The sequence below is a fragment of the Mesoplodon densirostris genome, chromosome 1 (assembly GCF_025265405.1).
Source record: "Mesoplodon densirostris isolate mMesDen1 chromosome 1, mMesDen1 primary haplotype, whole genome shotgun sequence".
NCBI classification, from domain to species: domain Eukaryota; kingdom Metazoa; phylum Chordata; class Mammalia; order Artiodactyla; family Ziphiidae; genus Mesoplodon; species Mesoplodon densirostris.
The window spans coordinates 177600597-177627620 of NC_082661.1; the positions used below are offsets into that span (position 1 = coordinate 177600597).

A 27024-nucleotide genomic window follows, 5' to 3' on the forward strand; every position below is an offset into this window, starting at 1 on the left:
TCTCGGGCTGCCGGCCGCGCTCACTTGCTCTGCGCTCACTCGCGCGGAGGTTTCCCCGCCGGCCGCGTCCCGTCCGCTCCCTGCGAACCAGGAGTGCCCCCTGCGCGCCCCCGGGCTCCGCTCCGGCCCGGCTGCGCCAGACGCAGCTCTGCCCGACGGCGACATGGGCGTCCCCCGAGTCCCGGAGGCTGGCACCTGGCGCTGGGGGCCTGTGCTCCTCGCCTTCTTCCTGGCTGCCTCCCGAGGTAAGGTCGGTGGAGCCTGGGTGCTAGGGAGGAGCAACGGGAGAGCACAGCGGGGCAGGGTGGGGGGGGGTCCCAGGTCAGATGGGGGCGCCCTGGGAGCCCCCTTCAGCCTGCCGTGACCCCAGCCCGCGGCAGGGAGGCCGCTAGGATGGCTTGGCAGGGGCGGCGGCTCTCTGCCAAGTGCCCTGACTGGGTGGTGGGCACATGTGTATGCCGACAGCTGCCCAAGCAGCTGCCTGTCCAGCCCTTCCCAACCCAGAGAGCCCAGGCACGAGTACCTTCTGCAGAACAGAGATAAACACGGTGGAGACAGCCCAATGTGTTCTAGTGGATGCCACTGGCTTTTGACACCTGTGGCTTCTCCCTGCCCCACGGCAGGGCCCCAGGATCTTACGAGGCGCCGAAGTTGTATACTCTCAGTCAGTGTCCTGTACCCTGGTGACACTCTTGGTTGAGCCTTGGTGGGCACTAGTCAGTGCAGGCACTGGTCCACAGCTGGACATGGGCGCCCTTTGGTCCTTATCCTGAGGGTCTGATGGCTGAGAGTTGAGTGGTCAGCTGATTCCCAGCATCTTAGCAAAGCTGCAGCTCAGGGACTGGTGTAGGACGTGCACTGGGGAGAATGTGGGACATTTCCCAGCTTGGCTGTGAGCCCCTTCTAAGTCCTTGGATAACTTATAGCATCTTTCGGGCCTCAGTTTCCTCCGCTCAAACACAGAAGCCATACACAGGGAGGTGTCACTTTCCCCTTCCAAAGTCCAGACTGTCACAACTCTAGGTGGTATCCTGGTCAGGACACAGGGGTTCCTTGAGTCAGGGGCAAAAGTCCCGGTACCCACAGCCTGGCCCCTGCTTCTTGCCTGTCCAGGACTGAAGCAGTTGGATCTTGAGGGAAGAGGGGGCCGGCAGGCAGCCTATGGAACTAAACTTTAAACTTTTTCCCTGGGAAGGCTCAGGGAAAGTGTGAGTCATGCAGGGAGTCAGAGGGAGGCAGGAGGGAGGTGGGGAGCTTGGCAAGGGACCCAGTGGGTGAGTCAGAAGAAGAGGAGGAAGGGGAAGACAGGGTAAGAGCAAGAGGAGGGTTTGGAGAGAACCTGGAAAACACCTCAGAAACTGGGGAGCCTGCAGGCAGCATGGTATCTCAGCGCTGGAAGGCTGGCCTGGGCCTCCTATAAGGAGGAGGGAGCCCACACCCCACAGACAGAGATGCCTAAGCCCTGAACTGGATGCTCCCCAGGAAGAGCCAAAGGGGTTGGGGGAGCAGTCTCGGCACCAAGGCCATGGCTTATGGCAGACAGGGCTTCCCAAAGGAGCAGTGGATGGTGGCAGGCAGGACCGGCCAGCATCCCACCCACTACAGACCGCCTGCCTTGCCCCATCCTTTCCAAGTGACCCCAAGAGGCCCTTCAATTTTCTTACCCCTACCCTGTCCTCCTCTGGCTGAGCTGCTCTCTGTTCAGCAGCCCCAGTTTGGGAAACTGAGTTCCAGAGAACTAGGGCATAGAGAGCCAGCGTGCACAGAGCCAGTAGCAGAGAGGCTCAGAGCCCCTCACTCCATATTGTCTCTACAGCTAGGAGGCTTCACCCCCAGAGGTCTTGGCTACTTAAACAGCTTGGCACTCCATCTCTTCCTGGGCCCAGCTCAAGGAGATAATTAGGGTTTGAAGCAGTTTTCCACTGAAAGGAGTCAGGAGAATTCTCTTAGTTCTGAACTACTCTGGGACTCCGTGTTCCTAACTGTAATATGGGTGTGCTAATGAATATTCATGCTGCTACCCAGTACAGTGTGCCAGAAGGGGGATAAGAGATAGGGAGGCCTGGTTGCAGGCATGGTCCGGAGGGTGTCTGAGTTGGAAAGACATGCTCACCGGCCTGCTGAGGTGCTGGGTGGCCCTAGGCAGGATTGCTCACTGTCAAAGCCTTGATGCTTTGGGAAGGTGAGATGGAGGTGGCTAGTGCAGACCTGTTTGTTCTCTAGCTCTTGGGGCTGGGCCAGCACCGTGGAGAATGGTGGTGGTGATAATGGTGCACAGGACCCTAGGAAAAGTTGCAGATACCCCTTTACTGGGCCTGACCCAGGTTGAAATGGGTGGAGGGAAGCACCTAGGGAGCCAGGACCCAGCAGACCCCAAGGGTCGCAGAGCCTCTTCTCCCCCTATTGGCCTTCCCAGGATCTGTGGAAGTTATTGTCCCTGCCATGTCCTCACAGGCTGACCCAAGAGTCCCAAACTCTGGGACTAGCCCATGGAGGCGCACTGGGGCTGGGGAGGTGAGAGCCCATCTTCCCCTGTATGGTAAGCAGGGTTGCAGGGCCTTGTTGACTAACCCAATGGTGCAAGCCTCTGAGGCAGCAATGATCGGCTCTTAGGAAATCCACAGTCTGCTGCCCAGAGGCCCTGAGGTGGAGAGAAGCAGGCTTGAGGCCAGCCCATGGGCATAAGGGAGCCTCTACCCAATGCCAGGCGTACGCAGCAATACTGGGGAGCCCCTTGCTGAGTTGGGCTGGTTGCTCTCTCTTTCCCCCAAGTAGGGCAAAGGTTCCCTGCTGGGGCCTGACCTCCGTAGGAGAGGGTGACCCAGGTGGGAGGTACACCGCTGGAAGGCCACCTCCCTATATGCACACACATATGGGATCTTAGGCCCAAGCAGACAGAGGGAAAGAAGAGAGGAAGAAAGGGGTCCTTGGTGCCCATCAGGTGTACTGGCAGTGACCCCTCACCAGCATTGACCAAGCCCCAAAGACTGAGCTTGAGGTGCCAGGTTTTAAGCCAACCATTCACCCAGGAGCAGTCTGGCCTCACCAGGGGAGGGGGCACCAGGGAGCTGCGGTGAAGCTTCTGATGGACCCTTGGATCCCCTTAGCAGCAGCGCGGGCGTGCCCAAGGCCTTCCTGATGCCACCCTGTGTGAGAATGGAAGGGACCTGGAGTTGTGTGCCCTGCATGCCAGGGCTTCCCGTTCAACCCTGTCACTTAACAGTCTGGCTTGGGGAGTCAATCCGAGCTCCGTTCAAATCCCAAGATGGTCCTTTGCTGCTCTGTCACTTTGTACAAGTTACGAGCACCCATGAGCAAGTGCTATCATCTCTCCCGCAGGGATGACGACAGCACCTCCCTCAGAGGGCTGCTGTGAATACTCGGCGCACACGTAACACAGAGCCTGGCATAACATAGTGCCTGGCACCTGGTGAACTCTGGCTGTGTAATATTATTCTGCCTCTTGGCTTTTGGAGGCCACATGCCATTGGTTTACCACCTTAGCTCCTTGCTTCCTGCAGGGTCTGGTAGAGCGCCCAGAGCATGGGAAGGCATTGACTGGTTTCACTGGGACAGGACTCTCTAGAATCCTGGAGGTCTGAAGTGCTGGGCCCAGCCCTCTGTGGCACCTCTACACACTTACAGTCTGTAATGCCCATGGAGGTGCCTGTAGATTCTCCTCTTAAAGTTCCCCAGAGATGGGACTTTGCCACTTCAAGGCAAGCCGGGCTCAGGGTTTCCTTGTCTTATTGGGGTCTTTCTTGCAACTGAGCTCAACATTCAGCCTGTTTACTTTGGCTGACCATCCCCAGAGAGAAAGACAATGGCCACCATTGTGTCCATCAGTAACTCAGTAATGAAGTTGCTCTGCTCGTGACCGAGCCAGCTTAGTCCGTTAACCTTTCTACATAGGATCTTACTTCCCATGGGGACCGGGGGTCAAGCCCTGTGTCTGCTGTTCACTTACTGTGGGACCACAAACACACACTCCGCCTTTATCTGAGCCCTGGGCAGGCTGGGTAACAGGGTCTCGGCAACGCTGACCACTCACTTCGGAAGGGTAATTCCATGATGGTGTTTCCTGACCTTCAGTCCATTTGTTCACCACTTTGGGGATTTCTCCAGTGTCTGCCCATCATTATATGTGCCCTCTTTAACTCTACTCATTCTTTGACTTAAGTAAATAGATTTTAAAAGGAAACTTTGTATCACTGCCATAAATGGAAAGCCTGTGTCACTTGCCATAAATAGAACAAAATCATAAAAGTACATAATAGGAAAACCAAATAAGGTAAATTCTAGTTGGAAACTATAGCCTGGGGAAGGCTCCAAGCCTGCTGTACCTTGCAGGAAAAAAAAAAAAAAAAAAAAAAAGAAGAGCTTAGCATATAATAGAGATGTTTTGAAGACACACTGGCATCAAACTGGGACTTTCTCTTTGATGTAATCAGGACTGAAAGAGAATCGAAAAGGGAATAACCTTCTCTCTATGCGATGCAGTGTTATTTAATGCCATAAAAGTGAAAGTAAAACCACCTATGCTGTAGGTGCCGTCAGCTCCTCTCCATTGAAAAAGAAAACTCACCACTGTGAGGAGCGGCAGCTGGGGGCAGGGGACAGTTCAGCTCTCCTGGAAGAAGGGAGAGATGGCAGTGCTCATCCTAAGAGGCCAGGACAGGGTCAGCAGGCCTTTCTGGGCTTCTTCCAGGCCCCAATTCTCCCAGCCCCCGTTGTCTTTCCCAAATAAATACGGTGGCTCTAGCTGGGTCCTCTCCCCGTGCTGGGGCCAACGGGCTGTCCCAACAACTACGGAGAGAGTGGGAGAGGGAGCCTGCAGACTCACTGGCCAGGGCAGCCTGTCCATCTTCAGGAAGGAGGTGGAGCCTCTGGTCAATCCCTGGCTACTTCTATACCCCAGACCTCTGGAGCGAGATGACCTGGGTTCAAATCCTGGCACCACCACTCACATTCATGAGACTCTGTACAAGTTACTCAACCTCTCTGTGCTTCAGTTTCCTCATCTGTAAAGTGGAGATGATAATAGTACCTACCTTATAGGGAGGGAGGATTCAATAAGTGACTCCATATAAAAGTGATTAGAATGATGCCTGGCACAGAGTTAAGAGCCTGCTACTATATCATTACCACCGAGCCTCCTGCACTGAGGGTAGGGCACAAAGAGATTTGAATCTGAACCTTAGGAAGTCTTCACAGCACAGGATCTTGAGGGTAGCTGGCTGGAGCTGGTAGTCTGGGCTACATACAGTTGTCCTCAGGGAGGGCCTGGGAGAGCTGAGGAACGAGTCATCCAAAGACGCATCCACTGGTGCGGCTCTGGCCAACCGCCCAGGCCCTCCCTGGGGGGCTGTGCTGGCCAACAGCCTCCAGCCCCAGATGCACTGATGCTTTCCCCATGTGCTGGAAGTGCCGCTTCCTCCGATAGAGCCTGGCTTCCCCTTCCCAGACTCCCTGGTCCAATGTGAATGGACACTTCCTGCAGGAGCAGGTATCAATAAACACATCTGAGATGCCCTTTGTCCTCACTGGCCGCGGAGCCCCATGGGTGGACCTGCCGGCTTTGGGCCCTCGGCCCTTTGTCCTGGAGGTACTTCCTGGAGCTTAGCACTGGAATCAGGACCAGTCCTGATTGGTCCTTGCCTCTTGCCCTCTGTGCTCTCCATCTTGATAAAGACAGAGCCTAGCCTTTCCTTATACCCTCCATGGACTGTCCTGGAGGACAGGGTCTGGCAGGGAGCTGGAGACGAGGTCCATGTCTGTCTGGGGCCCCCTCTGAGGGCGAGGACCTGGCCTTCTGCATCTAGCACAGGGCCAGCAATAGCAGGCCATCAGTAACTGTTTGTTTACAACCCCTAGCAGCTGGACAGAGTTCAGCTCTTTGGCTGGGGCCTCCTAGGCCTGACTAATCAAGTCAGGGACCCACCTCCAAAGGCTGGGGTGTTGCCTTGGCGACTGTGGACTAAGCTCATGCCGGGTCAGGGTAAATACACAGGCCTGTCTACACCCACACACACCCATCCCATGCACACCCACAGGGTTTCATGAGGTGAAAGCTTATGGGGGGAAAGAGGTCACAAAAAACTAGCATCCTGAGATGAAGCTAAACAAGAACTCCTTTCCCCTACACTGGAGCTTTTACAAGAGGCTGAGGCCCTCTGTGGCTGAGGGTCCCACTGCTAGAAAGTGGCAGAAGCAGGGCTAAATTCTGAGCAGAAGTTCCTTAGGGAACTCTGCACTCCCATGGCCTCTCTGCCTTGGGCCTGGCTCATGTTGGGACCTTAGTAAATATTTGTGGAATGAAAGAATGATGTTTTCGGTTTGGGTCTCAGGCAGAGCAAGGCTGGCTGCGTGGAGAGCACAGATGTCAACCGGAGGTCAGTTTACTCTGAGTAGCTGGAGGATGAGGTGTCAGCCCCACCCGCAGGAGGGGTGGAGGGCTCTTGCTGCCTGTCGTGCTGGCTTGTCCAAGGTGTGGGTCTCAGTTCAGCCACGTAGGGCTGTGTGGCCTTGGGCAAATCGTTTGACTTCTGATTTGATTTCCTCTTCTTTAAAATGGGGATAATGAGACCTACATCAGGGGCGTTGTGAGACTTAAACGAGTATAAAGTGCTCAGCAAGTCCTAACATGTAAGAGGGGCTCATAAATGCCCGTCATCACCTTTGTAGCCCATTCTTGCCCTCCTTCCTCTGCCCTAAGACAGCCCTTCTCACCTGCCACAGGGTTTCAGAGCTAGAAGGGGCCTAGGAATGTGGGGAGTCTCTCCAGATAGGAGGAAGAAAGGGAGGCCCAGAGAAGGATGGGACCTGCCCAAAGGCACAAAGTAAGGGCATGGCTAAGTGGGGATTGGGGCCTAGGGATCTGCCTGCCCAGGCCAGAGTTTTAATTCTGAGACCTCACATTTCCCAGGATCACAGCATTCTTCCTCCAGGTGTTTCTGCCATCTTACCCAGCAGCAGGTGGGGGCTGGGGGTGGTGGTGCAGGGACCCAAGAACAGCACAATGAAGGATGGTTCCCACATGGGCACAGGCTCAGCCCAGGGCTGGGGGCCTTTTCCTGTCCTACACGCTCTCGGCCACCCTGGAGCCGGGAGCCTTCCTCCCCAGTCTCCGACAATGCCCCAGGTGTCCAGGAGGATCTGCCCCTGGCAATAAGCAACATCCTCCCGCCAATAATTATGATTCCAGCTGGTCTATTTATAGCCCCTGATAACACACATGCACACGCGCAGTCACGGAAGGCATGGGGCACGTGCGCTGTTTTCCCTAACGCCGTGCCCTTGAGAGTCCTCCTAAGGACAGGTTGCCCGTGGGCCTTGTCCTGGCTGCAGTCTCAGACACCACAAACAAGATGTTTTCTCTCTCCCCAGGACAAAACCTGTAGATGCCTGGCCCACTCCTATCTGGCCCTTTTGCTCAAACTGAATACTCTCACCCACGCCCAAACCTAAAGCCCAGGGTAGCTTCTCCTTTTTCTAAAAGGGGAAGAGGTCCTTCTGGGGCGTGTGGGGTGTAAGGGATTGAGCAATGCCCCCTCCCCAACTCTGTCTCTGAACCCGAGTTCTCTGTGTCCCCCCCTGTGGGTCTTCAACGAAATCGCTCCTCGGGCTGAAAAGCCCCTCTCCACCACTTCCTGGGCAATTCTGCAGTCATTAACACCGCTGCTTGGACCCAGGGGGCTCTGGGTCTGACGTCCTGCTGGAGGCCCTGGGCTGGTGCCCCACTGAAGGCCCTGCTCCTTGCTCCCGTCCTGCCCACACCTACCCCGCCCACAAGCTAGCCTCAGGCTTGCCACATCTTGGCCCCAACCCGTCCACACCTCTGTCCACTCAGCATTCCCCGCCCTGCTCAGCTCTGTGCTCCACTTCTTGCGTCTGCCTCTGCCCACCCCAGACCTGCGGCCCTGGCCTCTACTGAGCCAGCTTCCCCGTGGCCCCCAAGGTGTGTGTGCTCCTGCAAATGCTGCTGGATCTGGATTCGGCTCTCACCCTTGGAGATAGTTCTGGGGCTGAAGATAATGTTGGGAAAAGGGGAAACCAGTTACCAGCTGGGAGAGATGCTGCTGGGAGCTGCCCTGTGGCCTGCTGGGGAAAGTGGGGAGTACAGGGCAGAAATAATCCAGGGTCCATTCTCTGGGTGGGTTTTAATGCTCCCTTAGAGCGTCTTTTCTGTAGCTACTCCCCACTTCCATTTACTGGCACAGCCAAAATTTGGCAGTCAGGCTTCCACTGGGGACCTTGGGTGGATCATTTCCTCTCTGAGCCTGAGGGTTTCAACTGTAGAACAGTGGGCTTGGGGAGTAGAATCCTTCCCTGGTTACACCAAGGAGTCACACGCATGGATCAGAAACTCAGATGCCCACGGGGCATTTACGGTGAGGGAATGAGGCAGGCCAGGTGGGAAGTTAGGGAGTAAGTAGGAGGGACCGCAGCAGCTAGAACACCAGTGTCCCATCTAAAAAGGAGGCTACTGCTCAGATCCAGCGGATGGCTGCCTCATAGGAGAGCTGCTTTAGTGTTGATTTACTGACTCTCAAAGAGAAGCTACAGTCGGAATTTTCATATCAAATTCCCGGTCTTTAAATTTTGGCGATCTCAAAAAAAAAAAAAAAAACATAGTAAAATACTTTGAGAGTCAAATAACATATGTTTGAAGGCTGAGTATGGCCGGTGGGCTGCCAGTTTCTACAATTTTTTCTTTCAGTACAGAGTCTAAGTGCCTGAGTTTAATTTTGACTCTAGTACTTATTTGCTATGTGAACTTTGTTGAGTTACTTAACATCTCTGTGCCTCTGTTTCCTTATTGGTGAAACAGGAATAAAAAGAACAGCTACCTTACTGGGTTGTTAGACATGCCCATGCTATTCCTTCTTCTAGTTCTAACTAGATCCTGCTTTACCTGAAGCCCCCATGCTCTAGATTCTGAGTTTATACCCTCTGGAATGTCAGGCAAACAACTTTCCCTTTCTGGTCTTCTATATTTCTGCTGGAAAGGGAGATCAGCATCTCGCTAAAGAAGTTCTGAAATCCCTGCTTACCTTGGCAATGACTTTCCAAAAATCTGGGGCTCCCAGACATGGCTCTCTCTCACATGTGGGTGCTGTGAGTGGGAGGCTCTGGTGTGTGTCTGTCCTTTTTACCTTCTGGGGCTTAAAACTCCACCCTTGCAGACATATTCTTTGGGGCCGTGGCTTTGCTGCCTCCTCACACTGTGCTTTAAATATGCAGGCACGCCAAGATTGGACCACAGCTGTTACCACTCATTCACACCTTAGTGGGAGAGAATCTGAATCTGGCTTCTCCATTCTATCGTGCAGAACGGTTTTCACTCTTAATGTCCTAACGTCTCTTGAATTGCAGAAATGAGTTAGAGACCTATCTTTCCCAGATATCAAGCACCAACCTTCAGCGCATTTCATGTAAATTATCTGTAATTCTGCCTCAACTCTGGCAGGTAGCTGTTTCACTTCTATGTTTTATAGTGAGGAGTCTGAGGCTCAGGGTCTATGTAACTCTCAGCTGTTGGACTCCAGTGCAGGGTGGGCTAATTCCAAAGCTACACCAGGCTGCCTTTCTCCTGACTGGGCCAGGCTTTCAGCTCTGCCAGGTGAGGGGAGAGGGGGATGGGCTGTAAAATAGGGAAGGGGCATCTGGAGGAAGAAGTTGTGTTGTTATCTTGGGTTCAGGCAACGGCCATGGAAAGGACATATCCATTTTGATCCTGTACATATTTACAGGGTCCTCCTTCCCTGTCTGCCCACAACAGCCCCTGATTTTAGCCAATTGAAATCAAAGTATCACTAACGTGTAATAACTATAGCTATCCCTCCTATGTCTGCAGGGGGCACGAGAGCTCGCATCTCGCGTTCTCCTCTTTTCCTCATCCTGTCCCCTCACAAGGCTCTTGTAGCTAATATTTTCCTCATTGCACTCAGGAGGAAACTGAGGCTCATAGCTAGACAGAATTTTCTGTTTTTAATGGACAGTGCTATGGGGGGTGAACCTGGTTAAATGCTGGGAGGCTGGGGTAGGATAAAGAGGACCTGGGCATGGCTTCATTTGCTTATTGAAAACAAAATGAACTAGAAAATATTTCTAAGAAGACTGGGTGGCAGGCAGGTGCCTGGATGAGATGACCTTTTCTGCATTGCCTGTCCTTGACCCTTAGACACCTTGGGTTTTCCTGCTTCCCTACCACCTTCCACTTGCTGGAATCCTCTCTGTCCATCTACCCCAAAGACCCTCCTTCCTTTAAGAAGTCTCCCATCCCCAGGAAGGTCACGTCCTCTTTTCTCCAAGTGCCCTGAAGGCTGGTACGGGTTTGCCCGTTAGCCTATGGGGTTATTTCGTCAAGAGGCAGGACTTGTCTACCTAGCTAGGCCATAAGCCCCTGGAGAGGCCACATCCAGGTGAGCTGTAGCATCCAGATGAGATGTAGCATCTGGCACAGGCCTCACGCAGGTAGATGCTCTGTTAGTGCTCACGGATGAGGAGACGTGAAGGCAAGGCCAGCCCCAGGAGCCGCTGGCCCCCAGAGGGGCAGTCAAGGGCAAAGCGCTGCTTTTCCCAAACAGCCTTCCTCTCCTCACCCTGATTCCCACCCGACAGCACTGTGCATGGAAGCTGGAAGTGCCAGGCGCCAGGTGTGGGCAGAGCCATGGTGCCTGCAGTAGGGGGATGGGAGCTGGGGCTGAAGCACATGTGCCACCTGGGAGAGGGACACACGCTGGCCGGGCCCAGTCTGCTGCCTGCCTGGAGTCTCTCCTATGCCTCATCCAGCTACACCTGGAGAAGCTCCTGTGGCTCCTCCCACACAGCCTGGGACGGAGCCGGGTTCATGAACTAAAGAAGAAGCTGAGGCTTGGGGAGGTCAGCTGACTTGCCCAGAGCTTGTGGCTGGGGAACCCGCATCTTTGAAGCCCCAGACCAAGGTTCTTCCCTACTCTGGGGGCACTGGGAGTGGCGCCGGCTCAGGCGGGTGACAGGCTCTCGTCTCTCTGAGCAGGTCTGGTGGCAGCATTCAAGGTCGCCACGCCGTATTCCCTGTATGTGTGTCCCGAGGGACAGAACGTCACTCTCACCTGCAGACTCTTGGGCCCCCTGGCCAAAGGGCACGACGTGACCTTCTACAAGACCTGGTACCGCAGCTCACGGGGTGAGGTGCAGGCCTGCTCGGAGCGCCGGCCCATCCGCAACCTCACGTTCCAGGACCTTCACCTGCACCACAGCGGCCACCAGGCCAACTCCAGCCAGGATCTGGCCCAGCGCCATGGGCTGCAGTCAGCCTCTGACCACCACGGCAACTTCACCATCACCATGCGCAACCTGACCCTGCTGGACGGCGGCCTCTACTGCTGCCTGGTGGTGGAGATCAGGCACCGCCACTCGGAGCAGCGGCTCTACGGAGCCATGGAGCTGCAGGTGCAGAGAGGTGAGGGCTGCCTCTGTGGGACAGCTGGGGTGGGGGCGTCCCGCTGGGGATGGTGCCTGTGCTTGTCTGGGAGGGAGAGCAGAGAGGAGGACAGCGTGGCTGTGGGGTGGCGCTGTGCATCTGATGGTGTGACACTGTGCCGGAGGCTGTGTGATTCTGTATAGGTGGTGCTGGTACTGCAGGGGTGGCACGGTGTGTGGAGCTGTGTGCGCGTCTCTCTGGGTAGCTGGGTGTGATGGACGGAAGGGCGTACGTGGCTCTGTTTATGACAGTGGGACTTTTTAACGGGAGGGGGTGTATGAACTTGGGCTGGGAGTATGACTGCTCACCACAGTTCCATGGCTCACACCTGGGGTGTGAGTTAGGAGAGAGAGAGAGAGAGAGAGAGAGAGTGAGTGAGTGTGTGTGTGTGTGTGTGTGTGTGTGTCTGTCTGTCTGTCTGTCTGTCTAGGTGAGAAGGCAAGGGGCGGTAGACTAGATAGAGGTGTGGGTGTGGGTAGGTATCGACATGCCCCTGAGGGTGTCATGTGTCATGACAATGGGCAGGGCATGCCTGGCTGTGCAGTGAAAATATGCCTCCATGTGTGCGTGTGTGTGCGTGTGTGTGCGTGTGTGCGTGTGTGCGTGCAGCTGGGCCAATGTTGCCAAGGGGACACTAGCCTGAGTACCTGTGACAGGAGGGGGGGGCATGCCAGCCTGGACAAGTCTTCTTGGCCTCCTGGGTCTGACGCCCACCTAATGACCCTTCTCTCTGTTCCCACAGGCGAAGAAGCACCATCCAAGTGCACTGTGTACCCACCCTCCTCCAAGGAGAGTGAAAGTAAGGAACCACCTTCTTGGCTCTTCTGGGTTCTCTGTTCTCCTCTGTCCTCATCCTGGACCCAGACCTCATTCTGACCTCTGACCTCATCACACCGAGCCCACGGAGCCCCCATTCCTCCTCCTTTGTTGCTGCCTCTCCCTTTTGTTTCCTCCTTCACCTGAGCCACTGGGCTGCAGCCCCCAGAAGCCCATGCCCCTTCCAAGGCCCAAAGCCTGAGGAAAGCGGCTCCTGGAGTCCCAGCTCCTGACTCTCTGAGTGGGGCTGTGCCCCGGCAGTGACCTTTGGCCAAGTGCCCTCATGACAGGTACTGGGTGCCACAGGGTGCCGAGCTTGTTTTCAGTGGGCATGGCTCCTATCCACTAGCCCTCTGCCACAGGCAAAGGTTGGATCACTGTGGTGGGGGTCCTCCTGGCTTGGACTCAACTATTTAAAATCTCCTTGTTCTGTGTGGGGAGGGAGGAAGGAGAGGCTCAGGAAGGGGAACAGAACTACCTTTTCTTGAGCTCCTACTATGTGCCAGGACTGTGCTAAGTCCTTCCAAGTACTGGTATCTCAGTGGCTTCTTATAAGAACCCTGTGAAATAGGCATCACCAACTTCACTTTACATACATGGAAATGGAGGCCCAGAGAGGTGACGTAACTGCCTCAATTCATACAGCTGACAAGGGAAGTGCAGCTAGGACTGTGCTCACATCACCTTCTTCCCACGTCGGGGTAGGAGACTGGACACACAGTGTGGTGGGTGTCAGTCAGCCCCCTAGAATTTGCCCAGAGGTGCCCTACAGGGGATGGGGGCACTGCTTCAACAGGTGCCCGGGGCTTCCCTGGTGGCACAGTGGTTGAGAATCTGCCTGCCAATGCAGGGGACATGGGTTTGATCCCTGGTCCAGGAAGATCCCACGTGCCGCGGAGCAACTAAGCCTGTGCGCCACAACTACTGAGCCTGCGCTCTAGAGCCCGCGAGCCACAACTACTGAAGCTTGCATGCCTAGGGCCCATGCTCCGCAACAAGAGAAGCCACCGCAATCAGCCCACACACCGCAACAAAGAGTAGCCCCCGCTCACCACAACTAGAGAAGGCCCGCAAGCAGCAACGAAGACCCAATGCAGCCAAAAATAAATAAATTAAATAAATTTAAAAAAAAAAGAGGTGCCCGGGCACTAGAAGGCCAGGCGAGAATGTCCAGCAGCTTGGAGACAGCAGGCAAAGGGGGGACATCTTAGGGACACGCCCCTCTTCTGAGAGGAGGGGTTTTGGCTTTCTCAGCCTTCTCTCTGTTAGTATTTATCAGGCATCCAGTGTGGACCAGCCCCGGCCTAGGCCCTGGAGACACAAAAGTGCAGGCCTCCTCCCTGCCCTCCAGGAGGACATACACCAAAACTGAAGCCAGGAATGGGAACAGTTCAGCTACAGCCCCGGCCAAGCCCCCACTCAAAGGCTGTGGTGACTTTCTATTTGAACCACTTATTTTTTTTGAAGCAACAAATGGACCAGCCAGGAACAAAATTAGAACGCACAGTTGGGTCTGAGTTAGACCCACATGGAATTAAGAACAAGCCCCTCTTCCTGCACACCGCAGAGCTCGTGTGTGGCCTCAGCACCAAGCTGCTGCCTTCCTCACTTCCTCCACTGGCAGCTCCCTGGGGAGGGTGGAAAGGGGGGCCCCCCCCACCCCGAGCAGCCCCTCCCTTCCCATGCAGCAGCTTCATGACTGTGTGCGCACATGCGTGCTGTGCACAGGACAGGGTGAGCCTCACGTGGCGGGGTCCCTGAGTGTTTACTTCCCCATCGCCCCTTCCACTCTGAGCAACCCCCTAGTCCCACTTCTGCTCCCGCAAAAATACCTCCGCCACAGCCGCCATTTCACAGATGGAGAAACCGGGGTTCAGACGGGTGAAGGGACTCGTTCCCAGTCTCCCAGAGCCAAGAGGAGAAGCCAGAGTGCCTGATTCTCAGTGTGCAAACCCTGCCTGAGCACTGGGGCCTTCCCCTCTGTCAACACTCGTTTTCTGAAAATTAGCTTTATGAGTTAAGTCTTGGAGACAGAGACAAGAGATGCCAGAGGGGATGGTGCTAGAGAAACCAGGTGTGAAATGGAGAGGGGGTGCAGATCTGGGTTGTTTTTCTTGATCTAGACTCTAGAGAAGCAGCTGCTGGAATTAAGGGAACAGGAGTCACCTGGGAAATCCCAGGAGTCTGGCTGATGAGAGCCCAAGGGTGAGGCAGAACCTTGAACTTGACTGTTAAGGGTCAGGCTTCCTTGGCTGGGCACCTCTGCTCTCAGGTTTTGACATTTTCCTCCTCCCCAGTTCGCGGGATGTGCAGCCTCACTCTGGTCCCTGCTTCCCTGAACTACTGTCTACAGGGAATTGGCTACTTAAAGGCCAAAGGGACATGTTTGCTTCTGTCTCGGCGTCAAGGGCAGGGGGATAGCGTCAATGATCTCTGGAGTCCCCTTTTGATCCCCTTCCAGGCCCTTGGTTCTGGAGGTCTGCAGACTACAGCTGTGGTGGAGTTTTGGCACTAAGGCGGAAGTGGTCTCAGATGAAGAGAAACCCGGCTATGCCTTTGGGTGGGGTGTGTGGGCTTCGGGCAGTGCTTCCGTTCTCCAGGCATCGTGTGTCCTCTGAGCAATGTGAGCAAGCGTGTCCCTTTCCAACTAACAGGGAGGCCCCCTGTGTTATCTAAGGTGCTGAGTCAGGGCTCAAAAACTAAATGCCCGCAGGGCCAGGGAGCTGGTGGGTAGGACAGAAGGGAGGGGTACAGTCTGTGGTGAGCCCCCAGCTGCCAGTCTGTACTTGCAGTTCCAACTGCCACATGCCAGGAAGGGGGCCCAGGGTTGCCAGAGCCACTGAATTTTCAAGCAAAGTCAGAAGTCCAGATTTTACATGAACTCTCTGAATTTTAAAATGTTGGCAACTAATTAAAAAAAAATTAAGTACTGGGTCGGCCATAGTTGCAACCTGAGTCCATTCTAGTGAAAGGCAGTGTGGTAAAGTGGGTAAGAGCACAGATCCTGAAATCAGCCAAGTTGCTTAACCTCCCTGTGCCTTAGTTTTCTCATCTGTACAATGGAGATGACAGTTATAATCATACATTCCAGGTTGTTATGAGGCTAAAATGAGGTACTCTGTGTAAAGAAAGCGCTAAGAACCACGCCTGGCACGGAGTAAGTGCTGTGTATGTGTTGGCTACTATTACTTCTAATGTGGAATTCTAGGCCTGGCTTCCCAAGTCATCTCATCCATTCCCCTGTGCCAAGGCAGGATGGCAAGTAGATGGCAGCAGACAGTGGACACATATCCTGTTTTCTAACAGTTCGAAACATTTGCCTGGTGACCCATGTGCTTAGGGCTGACCGCTGGGTACTGCCCTCCACTGCCACTTGCCTTTGGAAAGATCCCAGTCCCTGCTGTAAGACAGGTGCCCCCCAGCCAGCCTTGGTACCTGATCAGTTAATGATGCTTCCAGCCAAGAAGCTCTTTGAGTTTCCCTTCTCTGGCTGCAGCCCCAGTCTCCTAGCATTATCTCTGGGGAGGAGGAGAGTAGTTGGTCTGTGAAATCCTCTGAACGCTCACAGCAGCTTGAGGTGGCAGGGGAGGTGATAAGAGAGGAGTGGGGCTGAGGAAGGTGGTACCCAAGGAGCCCAGGAGCCCCGAGTTGCTGGGGGGCTGTGGTTTTTCACTGAACCTGGGGAAGGGGGTTGGGCAGCCCATCTCCCTGAGAAGCAACCTCCCTACCCCCCAACACAGCAGGAGGTATGGTTTGCTTTCATCCAGCCCCATCCCCTCCTCCATGAACACCCTCGGGGTACTACTGGCAGGCCCTGGACAAAGACTCGCTGAGCAGGCTGGGCCCCTCCCATCCCACCCCGCTGTGTAAGGCCCTGGCACACTGCTTGCTGCTGGCTAGGCAGGTGCCTCTGCCGGTGCCTGATCACCTTCTAAGCATGAGTCTGGCTCTGGATGGCTACAGAGCAGGAGCCCCCAACCTCACCCCCAGGTACTGGCCACACGTAGCAGGAGGGCTGGGGAGCTGTGGCGAGGCTGTGCTCTGCAGAGGAGCCCATGGTGTCGGAGGGCAACTGGCCCACAGAACTCCCCCCAAACCCTGCCCCCTGGCCCTAGCCTCAACTCCCAGGCCATGCTGTAAGGAAACCAAGTCCTGATCCCCTAGAGGGGCCGAAGAGAGGGAGTCTTTGCTTGGGGACAGGAGTCAGGTAGAGGCTGGGCCAAGCCACCCACAGCCAACAGGGAGCTGGACTCAGTGGTCACTGATGGACTACACCAAATGCTGCCTAGTACCAGTCTGGAGGAGACCTGCTTTGAAGACCAGAAAAGGGCGCTGTGCAGCCGGTTTCTCAGTGCCCACAATAAGGTCCTGTGATGGGGTTCAGAGATACTCAAATGTCTGAATTATAGAACATTTAACTTTCAATACTCTCAAAGTGCAGCCTCGCTAAGATCTGCGGGGAACCTGCTTTAATGTGGAGTCGAACTTGCTTTGTAATAGCACAGCAACTGTTCCTGTACCAGCGGGTACTTCTAAATCGCCTGAAAACAGCTTGTTCTCTTCTGAGGTCTGAACAAATCCCCTGAAAGCTTGTTTACACTGTCAGGTTGTTCAGCAATACAATGAGATAAAAACAGCCTTTCTTCCCAAATAAGTAGTGCAAAGGCAACATTGAGTCCGTTCACCTCCCCAAAGCTCGCTGGAGCCAAGCTGACGCTGTGACAAGGTATCCCAGCCCATGGTTTTTCTGTCAGAGGGAAGGGCTAAAATTGGGAAGGAAATGCATTTACACTAGTTGTGGTTCTGAGGCCACGTCTGTTCCCAGCCAAACTCCTGGAGTCAGCAGATGGACTGAAATATATCAAACCTCCCATGCTGTTGATGGGATCTTGAAGCAGTACAAGTTTTTTTTAGAGGACAATTTAGCAATAGCCTAAAAGAAAATACACTTACTCTTTGGCTCAGCACTTTCACTACTAGGGTTTTATGTACGGATGTACTTGCCCAAGTGAGCAAAGATGCCTACACAAGAAGTTCATTGCTACTTTACTAGTTATGCTGAAAATGGAAGAAACCTACATACACACCAGTAGGGGACTGTTTCAATAAATTTTGTGTGAGCCACGTGATAAAGCCCTAGGCAGAATGAGGTAGATCTCTGTGCCAATACAGAGAGGTGTCTAAGCTGTGCTAAGTGGGAAAAGCAATTGTCCTGTGATCCCATATATGCGGGGAATATATCTAGACTATACACAAAAAAACGGCTGACAGTGATTATGTCTTTGGAGGGGGCCTGGGTAGAGGGGGAGGAAGAAACTTTTGAATATTTTTTAACTTGTAATTTTTTGTGTGTGTGATTTCAAAAGTTTTAAAAATTTTAAATGTTGGACAAGGATTCACATTTCCCTAGCTCCTGCCCCAAGATTTTCCCCCATGAATTGTACATGTGAGATCAGTTTAGAGGCCCCATGCTGGAGCCAAGGAGTCTCTCCAGGGATAAATAGGGCTTTTTATTCATTTATTTTTCATTGAGATAAAACATACATAAAATTTGCCATTTTAATCTTTTTTTTTTTTTTTTTTTTTTTTTTTTTTTTTTTTTTGTGGTACGCGGGCCTCTCACTGTTGTGGCCTCTCCCGTTGCGGAGCACAGCCTCCGGACGCGCAGGCTCAGTGGCCATGGCTCACAGGCCAAGCCGCTCCGCGGCATGTGGGATCCTCCTAGACCAGGGCACGAACCCGCGTCCCCTGCATCGGCAGGCAGGTTCTCAACCACTGCGCCACCAGGGAAGCCCCATTTTAACCATTTTTAAGTGTGTGATTCAGTGACATTAATTATGCTCTCAATGTTGTGCAATTATCACCACTATTTCCAAAAGTTTTTCATCTGTCGGGCTCCTTCTGACCTTGAACTCTGTGGCATGAGGTCTGTGAAGGGCCTGCTCTCCCTTTTCAGGGAACAACCTGTCACCCAGGGTGGTCGAGCTGTTCCCAGTGAGCTGGGATGAGGACCCTTCTCTTTCCCCACTTGAGCAGCCTCAGCTGTAAGCGCCTGGCCGGATTTCTGGTGCTCTGGCCCCCCTGGGGTCCCCCGACCTTCAGTGCCTCTGCAAGTCAGTGAGGGTTTGGCTGTGGGGCGTGGGTAAAGGTGGGTCCCCCTGTTGCCAGGCCTTCCCTCTCTGGGCCTGAGTTTCCCCTCCGGAGGTGCAGTGGGAACGGGGCCTCACCTTGGCTGCCTCTGTCCTTTCAGGCATCACAGCTGCTGCCCTGGCTACGAGCGCCTGCATCGTGGGCATCCTCTGCCTCCCCCTCATCCTGCTCCTGGTCTACAAGCAAAGGCAGGTGGCCTCCAACCGCCGTGAGTATCCCTGCCCGCCTGGGCTAGGTGGGTGTGTGAGTGACCTGCCCCAGCCCCCCTCTCAGCCACGGGGATTAGCAAAGGCTAAAGGCAGGCACATTTCTGCTCTTCAAGAGACAGGAGCTGCTACAGTCCTTGCAAGGAGCTGGGCTCAATGGTGGAGAGAGGAGGGGATCCACTAGCCCCTTGGTGCTCAATGAATAACTGTTGAATGAATGAATAATCATACAGAGTAGCTGAAATTGGTTTATAAAAGTGCTACCACCTGGAGATTGTTTGGGGCCCTGCTTTAATGTATGGGTAGGCTTGTCTTGGTAGCAATTGTTGGGACAAAATGACCTTTGGATTATCAGAACTGGGAGGGATCTTAGAGATAACTTGATTCAACTCTTTCCTTTTACAGGTGAGAAACCTAAGATCAGCAGGGTTAAATAACTAACCAAATGTTATATAACTTAGTAAGTGGAAGAGCTAAGACTCAGACTCAGAGCTTTTCACCTCACGCTTTTCGGGGAATATAGTCCCATCACATAATGAAAAACGCTCATCAGCATGTGCGTCATAGCAGACGACCCCTAACCAGTAGGATTGCTGTGTCAGGTACCATGCCAAGCTTGCTATATACATTCTCTCACATATTCCTCATAACCCCTCTAAGAGTTTGGTCCTACCGTTGGCCCCATTTTACAGCTGAGCAAACTGAGACACAGAGCCATTCAGTAACTCCCTTAAGGAACCACACAGCGAGTACGTGGTGGAGCCAGGTTTCAAACTGTGACCACAACTACATTTTCACCCGTCTCTTTGGGTGACAGTGCCCCTTGCCCTTCCTTTGACTCCACCCATGAGCCTCGTCCAGTCTCAGTCTTCCAAGAGCAGAAGGGTGCGGGCCCTCGCTTCGCCTCCCCCGCCTCTTCCCCTCTTGTCCTCTGCAGGAAGGCTTTGGCTTGCACCTGATTGCCTTCGGCTGGACTGTAACAACTTGACACCCCTCTGTCCCTGGGTCACTCAGAGGCTGCGGCCACCTCTCCCTTCCTCTCAGGACACCCTTATTCCTCTCACGAAATCCACCACAGTCTAACTACACAAATACCCTGGGGTTGGGGCCGGGGTGGGGGAGGGTAAAGGGATTGGAGCAGAAAGAGGAACCCAGGGGATCAACCAGGGAGAGAAATCATTGCAGAGCTGCCCTCAGCTCCTGCTCGTCTGTGGAGCACTTCCACAAGGGGACGAGGAGGGGGCCACGCTCAGCTAGGCTTGGCTCCCAGCAAAAGAGGTGCTTTCTGTCCCCCTTACTCCAGACCACAGGGCTGTCTCCATCAGGGAATGGGAACTGGGGAACAAATTCCTGGCAGAGGACAGCGTTGGGTGGAGGAGGTGCACTGCTGACCCTGTTCTGGTGCCTCACAGCCTTCCTTACAGGGCCCCAAGGGGCTGGCCAAGGCTCTGCCCCTGTCCCGGGCTGGAGGAAGGAAACCCAGAGAGGGGACATCCCCAGGCCAGAACACTGTGGGGTGTCCTGAGGACACGGGGAGCCGGGGTCAGCCCCCAGTATCTCTTATTCCACGCACTGGGACACTTGCAGACGGAGGGCTTCGCAGAGGACGGGACAGATGAGCTGGGTGCTGAAGAACTGCACTGAAGGGAGGCTCGGGGGGGTGCGCTGGGCCGGCGAGGGCTGTGCCTTGACCAGCGTTGAGCACGGCTTCTGAAACTCTAAATGAGCCCCATGTCTGTGATGGGCAGCCACTTCATAGCACCTTTCCCCAGATTTAATATATGCCGTAACAGGAAGGTATCAATCATTTATCTCCTAATAAAAGTATTTTTGAGGGCTTCCCTGGTGGCGCAGTGGTTGAGAGTCCACCTGCCGATGCAGGGAACACGGGTTTGTGCCCCAGTCCGGGAAGATCCCACGTGCCGCGGAGCGGCTGGGCCCGTGAGCCATGGCCGCTGAGCCTGCGCGTCTGGAGCCTGTGCTCCGCAACGGGAGAGGCCACAACAGTGAGAGGCCCACGTACCGCAAAAAAAAAAAAAAAAAAAGTATTTTTGAGGCCAGTCCTCTGTCCTCTCCAGAAAGAAAAAAAAAATGACTTGCATGGTCGAAGGCTTAGAGACAGACACAAGAGATGCCAGAGGGGACGATGCTAGAGAAACCAGGCACGAAATGGAGAGGGAGTGGAGATTCAGGTCATTCTTCTTGATCTAGACTCTAGAAGCAGCTGTTGGAATTATGGCGACAGAAGTCACCTGGGACACGCGAGGAGTGTGGCCACAGGGCAGAGGCCGAGTGGCCCGGAGTGGGGCAGCGGGGAGGCAGGTCGGAGACAGAGTGCACGGGAGCGTGTGTGGTGCACTTTGGGCAGGATGATGGCACGGAGCCTGGCACGGAGCCTGGAACAGAAAGTATGCTTGGGAACGAGCCAAACTCAGGAAAAAAGAAAGAGAAAGGGTTGGGGGCACTGAGGAAGGCGTGTGCTGCGGAGGCCAGTGGGTGTGGCAACCTCTCTAGTATTAGAGCCTCGGTGTCCCCAGGGCAGAGGAGAGGATAAGCTGAGGGAACGCAGAAACCTGCACGAAGCCCCACGCAGTCACTTGGTAAACAAGGAGCCATGATTCTGATACCTCAGAGATTTCAGGAACTTGTGTGCAACTTCCCGTGGGTGTTCTGTTGTTGTGCCCCTCCCCTACCGCTTGTTTCCCCATCGTAATCAGCAGCAAAGCTCGTAAAAAACGAGAAAGATCTGTGGGAGTACATGGGGAGCTGCAAGAAAGAGGGAAGTTGGGGTCACTACATCTGGTTGGTGGCCAGTTTGGGGGGTGGGGAACCCGCACAGTGGGGCAGGGCGGTTGGCTGCAGAGTAGAAAGCAGTAGCATGGCTGAGAAGTGATAGGGTCTCAGGCCCCCTAAGTTTTCTCTAAGAGATGTTGCCTTGAAAGCCACCCTATTAGGCAATGCAGAGGATGGGACAGAGAGGACCAGGAACCCTAATTAGGAACTGACCTTGCAACACTCCTGCCCAGTAACTCATGGCTGACGACCAGAACGTGACAAACGTCCAAACAGGAAACAGCAAGTTCAGGAGCCAGGCCTTTGGTTGATCATGAATGTCTAACATCACCAAGTTAAGACATGGGAGAAATCATTGGCTGCCTTTGGTTTCCTGGCAACAAATGTTGTCCCAGACGCTTGTAAAATGCAGCCCAAATTTCATTGATCACCGGTCAAAACGGGCCGCTCACTGAGGCCTCACCTGCTGGGTAGACACGCAGAGAACTGCCTGCCATACGGGCTTCCTGAGTGAACCGAAGTGGGATCCAGGGCTGAGCACGGCCCTATCCAGGACTGCTCCCGTTCCCCGAGGGGCATCTGCCAGTGAGGGCAGGGATGCTCTCTGGGGAAGCCTTCCCTTTGTGACTAGCTTCTCTGTTTGTCCCTAGGTGCCCAGGAGCTGGTGCGGATGGACAGGTAAGGCCCATGGAGACCTTCCTGAGAACACTTCCAGCAGCCTGTGCCACCCCGATTAAGAGTCTGGCAGGCTGTCTCTCTTCCTGTCATCTCTGAAGGGCAGCATCTACACCCAAACTCCTTCTGCAGCAGTTAAGGGGGAGGGGGATCTTTTAGCCAGGACAGACTGATTCTCCCAACTTCACCAGGATCTCTTCCCCTCTCCTCTCCAGTCACTGCTTATACCACGACAGGGCTGAGAACACAGGTGTGGCTTCCCTGGTCCTCCCTGTGCTCTGGGCCAGCTGTCAGGAAGGAGATGTTTCTGGGCAGTAGGGCCCCTGTTTAGCTGCCTGGCACAGCTGGTTAGAAGAGCATTTGCCATCTGCCACCGAGGCCTACACATCTGTGCCGATGGGCTGTTTTCCCTGCCACCCCTCACCCAGCAGTCTGAGCTCCAGGATGCTTGGATGAACTACACACCCACCCTTCGGGCCTCAGTGGTCAGCCAGGCCAGGGTGGGGGAGGGGAGGAAGCAGCTGAGCCCAGGCAGACACTGAAACATGCAAAGGAGGCCAGCACACCTGGAGTTGTGGCCCCTCCCTGCAGGGCACCCCAAGGAGAAGGCTGTCAGGCTACAAGGGCAGAGGCTGACCGGGCTCAGACGGAAGGAGGCAGGTTGGGGATAGAGTGGACAGGGAATGTGTGTTGGTGCACTCTGGGCAGGAAGCTGGCACGGAGCCTGGCACGGAGGGCGTGCTTGGGAATGAGCCACATTTAGAAATTTGGCCCCGGTACATGCAACACCCAATTCAGAGCTCCTCCCTGATGTCTGAAAGGGATGATATTCAAGACGGGTCACAGGAAGTCCTGCTAGCGATCCTGCTAGAATCTCAGAGTTGGAGGGGTCCTCAGAGGTTGTCCCACTCCCAAGCAGGAAGAACGCCTCCCTTCAGCTCAAGACAAGCTGTGGGGACATTCAGTGCTAAGGCCATTAACTCTACTGACCAAAGAGAGACTTGTCCCCAGATTCCTGAGGCGCCTCTGACCCTGGGCTTCCTTCCTGGGCCTGGGGCAGATGGTCAGACCACAGGGTGGAGCTGAGGTCAGATGCCCTTAGCTCAGGGCAGGTGGGGAGGGCAGCCCATGGCCTTTTCCCTCTGGCCCTGGATCCTCCCTTGCTGCTAGGAGAGGCTGCTGAGGCCTGGGGTGGGAAGGCAGGTGAGGGGAAGGGAGCAGAGAAGGAAGGCAGGCGGGAGGGCAGAGGCCTAGCCCCAGGCAGCACGGATGACCTTCAATTCTGATTCTCTAGCAACAACACTCAAGGAATTGAAAACCCCGGCTTTGAGATCCCTCCACCTTCCCATGGGATGCCAGAGACCAAGCCCAGGCAACCCCTGACCTATGTGGCCCGGAGGCAGCCTTCTGAGTCTGGGCGGCATCTGCTCTCTGAGCCCAACACTCCTCTGTCTCCACCAGGCCCCGGGGATGTCTTCTTCCCCTCCCTAGGTAAGTGCTTCTCTGCCCTCACAGCTCTATGGCCTCTCCATGGCGTGCAGGGCATCAGCCTCACTCCCCGCCCTCCCTGGGGAATCCTCACAGCCTCAGGGTGTGGGGTTGGGGGGATGAAGGACAGAGGAACCCCCACTTCACTCTGCTTCTCTTTTCCTTTGCAGACCCTGTCCCTGACTCTCCAAACTCTGAGGCCATCTAGACCAGCTGGGGGCCGTGGGCAGTTGTGGCCGGGCCTGGGGCAGGTGCATTTGAGCTAGGGCTGGCCCTCTGAGTGGTCCCTTGGCCTTGGCCCTGGTTTCTTTTCTCCTGCTCTAAGCTCAGACTCTTTGAAATACCCCTGATGGCCAGACCCTCAGCCTCTCTGGATGCTACATGGCAGAAGGGAGGTGTTGGATCGCTCAGCCCCTGTCTCAAGGATGGTGGGGTGCTGGGATCCCACCCCAGAGGCCTGAAATTCACCAGCTACTGATGCCAAATGACCATCTTAGAAGCCCCAGAACTGCCAGCTGTGCGGCAGCCTCTCTCCCTGGGGCATAAGCCTTGGGACCTGACAGCAGAGATGGGCACTGGGCAGACTTCCCAGTGCCACCCTCTAGGCACGAGGCATAGGACAAGATGTGGAGAGACTCCTCCCCACCGTGGTGGACCCAGCTCCCCCATCTCGCCTGAGACTGCTCATCTGTCAAAGCTCTCTGTAATCATGAGGCTCTGGGGCTGGGCCTGCATGACCCTGGGCCGTGGGAGCCTTCCCCAGCTGCCTTCTAGCAGCCAACTCTGAAGAGCCATCAGCACGTTACACAAATCTGGGGCTCCCACTGCCTGCACTCTGGTCCCCAGAATTCATTGGCCAGAAGCCCCAAAACGGGAAGTATATGCTGCGGCACGGTGGCCACTGTGAGCCAGCTGGCATCTTGGGCAATGGGAACCAGGCCAGAGGTTGCACCACCCACCACAGATGGGAGTGGAGGGGAGAGCCAGGGGCCTGCTGGGAAGGTGAGAGGAGAGGGCTCCACCGCCTGCCCCCTGCGGTCGAGAGAGATGGTGACCACAGAATGTACTGCTCAAACTGTGATGCTCTTGGGGTGCTATTCAAAACTACTTGGGCAACAGTGCAAAACCTGTGGGTGGATCGTAAGAGCTGGGTTTAAATCCCTACCCTGCTTCCGAGGTGCCTGAGGCCCAGGGAGCCCTCTCCCCAACGCCACCCCAGTCAATCTGTGCTGAGCCTTCACTGAAGCGTGATCCTGTCGGGTGGCAGGAGCGGGCGTGTCCCTAGAAAGTCTTATGCCCGCTCTGCTCTGGACCCTCTGCCCCACCTCCCGCTTCAGGACATGACCTAAGTTTGTTTTTATACACATATATGAGGGGAGTCCTTTGTGGAATTTCGATTAAAGAGTTTTAGAGCATGGAGAGCAGTGGGGAGGGGTCTCTGTACACTGTGGGGTGAAAACGGGTGGTGGGGCCCGAGAAGGGGAGGAGAAAGTTTGAGCTGGACAGAAGCCCCGGGCACTGCACTGTGGAGGGTGTCATTTCAACTGGGCATTCATCTGCCAGCGGCCTACGCTGGCTCTGCTGAGCCAGGCCTGGGTGCTGAGAGCCAGGGCTTCAGGCCAGGCTAAGGGCCCAGCAGGCAGGGAGAAGCCCGCCGGGCCTGGTTGGGGACGGGAGTTGGGGTGGGAGAAGGGAACAGCTCAAGGCTCTCCAGCAGCAGTGAGCCCCGGGCCTGCAGGTGAAGCCAGGGAGCCCCTTGGTGGCCTCCAAAAGCTCCCTTCTCAGGCCCAAAACTGTAGGTCAACGTGGGCCTCTAGCTGTGCCTGGGGGCCTTGAGGAGAAGGTGGGCACAGGCCGTGGGCCTCGAGACTCTGCACTGGCTCCTCCAGTGGCCAGAATGCTAAACCCTGGCTCCTGCTTTGTCCCTGGGGATCTACCCCTCGGTTTCATCTGCTGCTGGGGACTCAGTGCCAGCTGCCGCAGAAAGAGGGAGCTATTCTCACAGCTTGTGGGGGCCCAGGGAGCAGGGATGGGCAGGGTGATACCTGCTCGAGGCAGGGCCAGGCTACCCCTAGGGTTGAAGGACAAGCCCATGGACCAGCCTCCTCACGCCCCAGTGCAGAAAGAATGCTCCTGCCCAATGGGGAGGCTGGCCTGGCCCAACCTCAGCTTCTGACCTCAAGGCAGAGACAACTTCTAAGAATTTGGCTGCCAGACCCTAGGGCCAGCTACGCTGTGTGGAGGAGGGCGGAGGCCCCGCAGCAGAAAGACACCACACTTCCTCCCCAGCTTCCTCCTGCATGGCCTCGAGTTCTTCTTCTCTGGACCCTTACTAGCGAACATATCGCTTCGTGGTTTCCTGTTTTCAGTGAAATTTACTCTGAGCTCCAGGCTCCATCTTCATCCATGACAACACGCCCTGCCCCTAGCAACCCTAAAGGCACCCTCCCTGACGCTGTGGGGAGGGGCAGGGCACTAGGGTATCCCTCTGTGCCCGCCCCAGGGTGGTAGTGCCTCTGGAGATGCCAGCTCTGGTGGCCGGTTCCTACAGGCTCAGTGTCTGTGGGCTGGGGTGCATGGAACGGAATAGGGGAGCAAGAGCATGGTGCCTGCCTCCAAGGAGGCTGGGAGGAGCCCTGGGGCCTTCTGGGCAGGGTGGGACTGAGGCAGGAAGCTCATGGATCATGGCACTGTCTGAGGCCATGGGAGGGAAATTTGTGCTTTTAGGCACAAAGTCATTGTTAAGAGATGTATCAGGAATTCTGGGACCTGTAACCTATCTCCTGATGTTCACATTTAATAAAGATCTCCTGCCTTTATTTCCGTCAAGTGATAAGCTAAGGGAATGGAATCGACCCTCTCTGAAAGCACACTGCAGAAGCCACTGGATAGGCTGCTGTTGGATCAGGCTGGCCCTGCCTGGGGGTCTGTGGTGATGGACTGGGGTAGGTGTACAGGAACCCCGGGGCCACTTCTCGTAAAGACCAGCCCTGGGGATACCCTGGCTCCTGCCTGGCCAGAGCTCCCTCCTACACGCGGCAGCCTGGGATAGAGGGGCTAATGCATCACCTTCTTCACGGTGTGCTTTGTGGTGGGGAAACTGGGAAGACGAGGTGGGGCTGGGGGTTGCAGAGGCCTTATCACTCTCCACCCCAGCTGGGGCTCTGCGGCCCTGCCTCCTGGAAGAGGCCTTCCTGGGTGACAGCTAGAGCCCTCCAGGGCTGGCCTAACTGTGCTGGGGGCTGGGCTAAGATTTGCTCAGGGAACTCAAAGGGAATAACAATGGCAGAAAGCGGAATTGGGGTTGGCAGCCAGGATGCTAGGTGCAAAGTCCTCTTGAGAAGCTGACACTCACAGCCCCAATGACCATCTGTCCCAGCCCACTGAGAGCACTGACCATCTAGCCCCTTCACTGGGCATTCACTGTAC

The 27024-nt window shown here is 55.1% G+C and overlaps 2 protein-coding genes across 2 annotated transcripts in view; one reads left to right on the forward strand and one right to left on the reverse strand.

The window, feature by feature from the left end:
- On the forward strand, positions 1-26404 carry VSIR (V-set immunoregulatory receptor). Its single transcript, XM_060112399.1, has 7 exons — positions 1-245; positions 11021-11446; positions 12210-12266; positions 18534-18641; positions 22083-22110; positions 23402-23598; positions 23766-26404. Exons 1-7 carry the CDS (start codon positions 164-166, stop codon positions 23801-23803), a joined length of 936 nt encoding a protein of 311 aa, XP_059968382.1. The 5' UTR covers positions 1-163; the 3' UTR covers positions 23804-26404.
- CDH23 (cadherin related 23) overlaps positions 1-27024 on the reverse strand; it is a 408054-nt gene that overhangs the window by 38927 nt on the left and 342103 nt on the right. The gene's annotated exons all lie outside the window — the stretch shown is intronic.

Bases quoted from the DNA above. Each gene is read 5' to 3' on its own strand.
- VSIR (XM_060112399.1), top strand. From the start codon at position 164: ATGGGCGTCCCCCGAGTCCCGGAGGCTGGCACCTGGCGCTGGGGGCCT. The intron at 246-11,020 runs GTAAGGTCGGTG...CTCTCTGAGCAG, and splicing joins CTTCCTGGCTGCCTCCCGAG to GTCTGGTGGCAGCATTCAAG. The intron at 12,267-18,533 runs GTAAGGAACCAC...CTGTCCTTTCAG, and splicing joins CTCCTCCAAGGAGAGTGAAA to GCATCACAGCTGCTGCCCTG.